Source organism: Peromyscus eremicus, chromosome 8a (genome assembly GCF_949786415.1).
Source record: "Peromyscus eremicus chromosome 8a, PerEre_H2_v1, whole genome shotgun sequence".
In the NCBI taxonomy this organism is placed as follows: Eukaryota; Metazoa; Chordata; class Mammalia; order Rodentia; family Cricetidae; genus Peromyscus; species Peromyscus eremicus.
In genome coordinates this window covers 83,506,381-83,512,723 of record NC_081423.1, presented here as the reverse complement: position 1 = coordinate 83,512,723, position 6,343 = coordinate 83,506,381, and the positions used below count along the sequence as shown (strand labels likewise).

Genomic DNA, 6,343 nt, shown 5'->3' with positions numbered 1-6,343 from the left:
ATGGTCTCCTGATGTTCCCCAGACTCTAGTCCAGGCTCTCTGGGACTGGCTCTCCAGCACTACCCTGCTGGCCAGAAGGTGAAAGGCACTCAGGCGGGCTTGCCTGGTTAGGACCTAGAGGCGGGAGGTGTGGTGGCCCCGGGCACACTGTTGCAACCCCCAGGACACTCCAGTGTGGAAATGTGGAAGTGCTGGAATGTTCACTCGCCAGTGAGGGTGAACTGGGACCAGAGGTCGGACAGAGGAGAAGATTCTATCGGTGGTTCCTTTTATTCCAGAAAGGAATTCCAGCAGGGTCAGGAGCCACCAGTGTTCTCCACAATCAGCCTAAAGGCAAAGCTAGAGGCGGCTTTCTGCCCAGAGTTGAAGATGTCGGACGTGTGGAGGAAATGTCAGCGATGAAGAAAAAAAAAACAGGCACCTCTGTCCCCAGCTCCGAAGCCTGAATTCAAAGAGACCGGTGACTTCATTTACATCCAGTGCTTTATTAAAGATAAATACTCTCAGAGAAGAAGTAAACCCATCCCCAAGCCAACAGACAGTGCATGTGTGTGTGTTTATGAGTGATTTGTGAGGTCCCTGATCTGTGCTCTGAGGGGGCAGTCAGCTAGGCAGGGCCTGAGCCAACCAGTAAGGCAGATGAGGGTCCCTGTCCTGGGGGACTCATTGCTCCTGGGTGCCCCAGGAGATGTAGTCTGGCCGTGTGGCCGCATGGTACTCATCAATCAACTGCTGCACGATCTCCCTAGATGTGTCCATCTCATCAAAGTTGTCCTTGAAGATGTCCTCCTTACGGAACTGCTCCATGAAAGCCTCCCTTTTCCGAAGCTTGTCAAACTGGCGACAGGTCCGTTCAAAGAGCTTAGGGCACGAGGACAGCAAGGGTCACAAAGAAATCAAGGGACAGTATAGCCCAGAGAGCCAGGGAACCAAGGCTGGGTTATTCCCACAGCCAGATGCCAGGAGCAGGGATGCAGGAGCAGGGGTGGAGAACCACAAACAGGCAAAGCACAGGCAACTTATACAGCCGGAGAGGAGCGCTTCAGAATGGCGTCCCGTGCAGGACACGGTACCAGGGACAGACTGGGAAAGCTGATGACAGTAGACAGTGGAACAGAGTGGCCAGGAGCGAGGGGTGTGGCTCAGAGGCGGCAGCATCGCCTACCATTCCTGAAGCCCTGGATTTGATTCTCGGTAACACAGACAACAGGAGACTGCACTCACCGAGGAGATACTGGTGTGGTTGGCCATCATGAGCCCGCTGACCCGGTGGGCTGAGGGAAGGTAGGGAGACTTCCTTGACAGGGCCACCTGGATGCTGGCTGGACCCCAGGGGATGAAGTTGGCCAACTTCCTTTCCCGGATCCTCTGCAGGCTCTTGTGGACCTAGGGTGGACAGAGAGGTGGTGGCTGCTTCTCCTCCACCCTGGGGGGGCCAGGGGTAGGGTGATGGGCCTCCCTTACCTGGGTGGGGTCCACCTCTCCCTGGATGATGTTGAGGATGGCGATGTAGCAGTGGTTGGTCTGACGATCCCGGCCCGTGGACACCATCACGTTCTTGGGCTGTAGCAGTCGCCTCATGACATCCAGGACTGTTGTCTTCCTCACACTGGCCACCTGAGGGAAGGGGGGTTCACAGGGACTATGTTAGCAGTCAGGGAGCAACCCAGAGATTCGTGGACGGACACAGGAGAGGAGTCAACTGTGTCCCCGTCAGCTTGGAGGTGGCGTGGTCTCTGGGAAATGTCTTTAGATCAGGTCTGTGCTGAGTCTCTGCCATGGGTTAGGATCTAGGCTCTCAGCTCAGCAAACCCATGCCCTTGTGCATGAGCAGCAGCAGATCCAATGAGCACTGTTTGCAGGAGCCAGAGGTGGTGGGCAGTGGAGACAGGGCAGCGATCAAGGAGCACAGTGCCAGTCCCTGAGACCAGAACCCGGGGATCCACCTCTGGTCTCAGGGACTGGCACTGGACTCTTCAGTGGAGAAGAGCTACAAAGGGCAGCTCATGGTAGAGCAGGGAGAAAAGAAAGGCCACGGTCCTGGGACACTGCCGGAGCTCTTACTGACTGGTCCGTGGTGAGAGGTGTATAGCCAGTCATGAGGAAGTGGAGCCTGGGGGTGGGAATGAGGGAGGCGATGAGGCCGATGAGGTCATTGTTCATGTAGCCAGGGTAGCGCAGGGTGGTGGTGCTGGCTGACATGATGGTGGACACCTGGGAACAGGAGATACTGTGTTATGGGATTTGATGGAGGTGGACCATCTCTCCTCTGACGATCCTCTAGTAGAGGGCCTCCATCCCAGGAGTGGGACTCACCAGCTGGTTGATCTGGGAGAAGGATGGGTTCTGGATGTGCAGGCGGTCTGTGGCGATCAGGTTTAGGGCTGTGTTGTCCAGCACCACCTGGGAGGGACAGCAGAGGGTTGGAGACTCGGCCCAGAGTCTAGCCTTGAGCCTAATGGCCAGAAACACTCATTTAAAAGGGACTCTCTCAAGCTTAGGGCACAAGAGGGCTCAAAGGGAAATAAACAGACAGGGGGATGGGAGTAGGAACAAGGAGAATCCAGAACTTACCACACAGTCTGCATTCTGGGTCAACCTCTTTAGCGTGAGGAGGGAGTTGTAGGGCTGGACCACCACGTCACTCATCTCGTCTTGGTTGGGAAACACGGAGTAGGTCTGCACTAGTTTCTTGGGGTACCTGGAGGGGTTGGGAGAAGACTGGATTTGGTGAGCGTCAATCTTCTCAACATGTATGTCCAAGAGCATTTGTCTCTGATAGATAGGGAAATCAGATGGGGCCACAAACCATAGAAAAGCTGGGTTTAATAAAACCTCAAATGGGCAAAGGAAGAGACACTTTAAAAATCCTTGGTTCCAAACCTGAACACACTCCTTGAATATTCAAATAGGCCTTTATTCCGAGTCTGAGCTCTGGGGGTATTACTGGGATTCTCCATGGTACCTCCACTTTCCTCACAGAAGGAGGGATGGGAGGGTTCTTTACTGCTCCAGCAAATGGGAGGTATGTCTTCTGGGCCCCAAGCGCCTCAGGAAACAAAGATAAAGGACCTGTCTTCAAGTGGTTCCTCCAAGCACAGGCTTACCTGTCGTTCAGACGTTCCAAGAGGTAGGAGCCCAAGCCAGAGCCCGTCCCCCCAGCAATGGAATGGCACAGCACGAAGCCCTGTACAGGAAAGAGGCTGTAGTTGTCCAGGTGTTTAATGATAGAATTTAACTTTAATTCAAAAAAATTTCAACTTATGTAATATGCCTGCCTGCATGTATGTACATACAAACATGCATATGCTCACACATGTGAGCCTGGTGCCTGGAGAAGTTGGAAGGGGGCATCAGATCTCCTGGGACTGGAATTATAGATGAGTGTGAGCCACCATGTGGGTGCTAGGAACCAAATCCAGGTCCTCTACAAGAGCAGCAAGTGCTCTTAACCACTGAGCCATCTCGCTAGCCCCTTGTGGCAAGATTTCAAACTAGACATATCCCACCATGTCTTAGGTTCTTGTCTTCCCAAGTCCCCTTACTGCCTAGGTGACTCTGCCCTGTCTTCAACAAGGTCCAGTGACTTCTGTCCAATGCAAAGGTCTGTACCTAACAGGTAGCTTTTTAAAAAATTATTATAGGGTTGGGGATTTAGCTCAGTGGTAGAGCGCTTGCCTAGCAAGCGCAAGGCCCTGGGTTCAGTCCTCAGCTCTGAAAAAAAAAAAAAAAAAAAGACAAAAAAAAAAATTATTGTAATTACTGTGTATGAGGGTGCCACTGTAAACGTGTAGAGATCAGAGGACAACTTTTTAGAGTCAGTGCTCTCCTTCTAGTATGGGTTTTAGGGATCAGAGTCAGGCTGTCAAGCTTGAACATAAGCATCGCTACCTGCTCAGCCATCTCGATGGCCCCAACAGGTGATTTCTAAATGGTGTTGCCAAGCCTCCACTTGTCCAGCTCCACTTACATGCCTGGGACACTCACCTCTAGACTGTCACTGCCATCTGCCTCCCGATCTATGATGTCGAAAATGTCCTCGTGGATTTTTTCTCCCTGGACAGACATGGAGAAGGGTTGAGACAGAGCATGGGACAAGAACTGACCTCAGAATAGCCACCGTTGATTCTTATATGGATCTTAACTACCTTGCCGTGCACTGAGAGGTACCACAGCAGTGGTTAAAACAGGTACTTTACATCCCAGTTCAGATGATCCGTTCACATACAGCTTTTCATCACTAGAGAGTGAGCCCAGGACCTTGCTTGGGCTAGGAAGGGCTCTACAATAAGCCAGGGTTTCATGTAGCCCAGGCTGGCATCAAATTCTCTATTTAGCTGAGGATGACCTTGACGTCCTGATCCCCCTGCCTCCACCTCTAGGATGCACCCTGTGCCCTGTTTTATGTAGTTACTGAGGACTGAAGCCCAGACTTCATACACATGGCCAGCACTCTACCAAATGAACTACATGCCCCGCCCATTTCTACTACAGTAGCTCATTTCTACCTAGTCACATGACTTTGGGAAGATTTATCTATCTCAGTTTCCTTATTTGTAGAATGAAGGGCCGGATATTTTTAGAAATCAAAGTATTTCAGGCTTTTGAAAGGTAGTTTTATGTATACATATATAAAATGCATATTAGCTAGGTGGTGGTGCATGCCTTTAATCCCATCACTTGGGAGGCAGAGACAGGTAGATCTCTGAGTTCAAGGATAGCTTGGTCTACAAAGAGAGTTCCAGGACAGACAGGGCTACACAGAGAAACCCTGCCTCAAAATAAGTAGACAAATAAATAAATAAAATTAATGTTAAACAGAAAGAGCATGTCAAGGCTGGAATGTATAGCTCAGTGGTATAATTAGTGACAGAATTTTAATTAAATTGTCTAGTATATGTAAGGCCCTGGGTTCTGACCTGGAACCACCAAAATAAACAATACAACCACGGAGGTCTGAGGCACATTATCAAACAGGCTAATGAAATATGCAGTGAAAGGACTGAGTAATGACAACAAGTTGAACAGAAACATCAACATAGCCTATCTCCTTTGAGCGTTGGTTTTGCTAAGCAAAGTTTCAGAGCTTTTTGAGTATGAAAAAGTAGCTAAGACAGTAGACCCTGTGATACTTACTTCTAGGGTTATTCAGAGGTTTATGGAGCTAAAATATAAAGTACTCAGAATGGCTTGCAACACAGCACTAGCTAGACTGGGTTCTTAGCAGTGCAGTTAGCTCCTGAAGCTATGTCTGTCTTGCTTGGGCACTCGTTCATCTCTGACCCAGTTTCATCTGTAGAAAATCACAGGGCCTGTGCCCACCCCATGAGTTGAGAGCCCTGCAGGGGAACAGCAAATGACCTGAGAGAATCCACTGGCCCAGTTGTTGCCTGCTCCTCCTCCATGCTCAGACAGGTAGATGTTCTCTGGGTTGTAGAGCTTGGCATAGGACGAGTTGAGGATGGAATGGATCACCCGGGGCTCCAGGTCCAGCAGCACAGCCCGGGGGATGTAATGCTCATCATCTGCCTGTCAAAGGGAAGCCAGGATGGGCCCAGTGAGCCTGGATGGGTCAAGTCCTGAATCCTCCCAACTCTGGCTCCTGCAGGCCCTCCCTCCTTAAGACAGCCATTGTGCTCCCATCTGCCCAGTGAGTTTCCCAGCACCAGCTCGCACTGCCCGTCCCTTCAGGTTCTAGGGTCCTGGTCAAGTCACTGGGGGGGCACCTGGTAGAAAAAGACGTCCTTGCGGTCAGTGCCTTCAGTGGCGAACTCCTCTACGATGCCCTCGGGGCTGATGCCATGCTCAGCACACAGCTGTTTCCAGAACTCGAACCCAACTAAGAGAGAGAGGGAGGCGGGTGGGGAAGAAAAGCGATACGTGGGTCTGGGTAGGTTCCAACTAACCAGTGGGGTACTGAACGCATGGAACTAGGGATCAGAAATTTAGCCTTAGGATTCCCTAGTGTCTGGGCCAGCGACTGGAGAGGGGAAGGCCCTTTGGCTTTGGGCAGCTGGGCACAGGGTCGGGGATCGCCTTTCGGGGGGAGGGGGAGCAGATTCTGGGAAGGACAGACGGAATCTAGGATCTCATTGCAAGGGCCCATGGGACCTACGGAACCTGCGGAGGGTCTGGAGGTTCGCTCACTCTGATTGCCGCACTGGCCCAACTGTAGGGTGATGATTTCTCTCGGCATCGCTCCTCAGACATCGGCGTTGCAGCCTCTCCCGCCAGCAACGCCGCCGACCGCTAGCGCGCCCGCCGCAGGACGCAGGCGCCAAACAACCCGCTCCACCCCTGAACTTCCTCCGCGCCAATGAAAACTAAGCTCTAGATAGGGAAT

The 6,343-nt window shown here is 51.7% G+C and overlaps 1 protein-coding gene across 1 annotated transcript; it reads right to left on the bottom strand.

The window, feature by feature from the left end:
• Nucleotides 1–465: 465 nt before the first annotated feature.
• Tubg1 (tubulin gamma 1) lies at nt 466–6,318 on the bottom strand. Its single transcript, XM_059271821.1, has 11 exons — nt 6,148–6,318; nt 5,727–5,839; nt 5,362–5,529; nt 3,988–4,056; nt 3,108–3,187; nt 2,575–2,701; nt 2,317–2,403; nt 2,065–2,214; nt 1,465–1,617; nt 1,225–1,386; nt 466–861 (listed from the first exon to the last, which is right to left on the bottom strand). The coding sequence occupies exons 1-11, from the start codon at nt 6,194–6,196 to the stop codon at nt 664–666; spliced, it is 1,356 nt and encodes a 451-aa protein (XP_059127804.1). The 5' UTR covers nt 6,197–6,318; the 3' UTR covers nt 466–663.
• Between the last annotated feature and the right edge of the window lie 25 nt (nt 6,319–6,343).

Coding starts and splice junctions, on each gene's coding strand:
- Tubg1 (XM_059271821.1), bottom strand. CDS start 6,196: ATGCCGAGAGAAATCATCACCCTACAGTTGGGCCAGTGCGGCAATCAG. Junction 2,702..3,107: donor TTGGAACGTCTGAACGACAG/GTAAGCCTGTGC, acceptor CAACCCCTCCAG/GTACCCCAAGAAACTAGTGC. Junction 1,618..2,064: donor CTCTCACCACGGACCAGTCA/GTAAGAGCTCCG, acceptor CCCTTCCCTCAG/GTGGCCAGTGTGAGGAAGAC.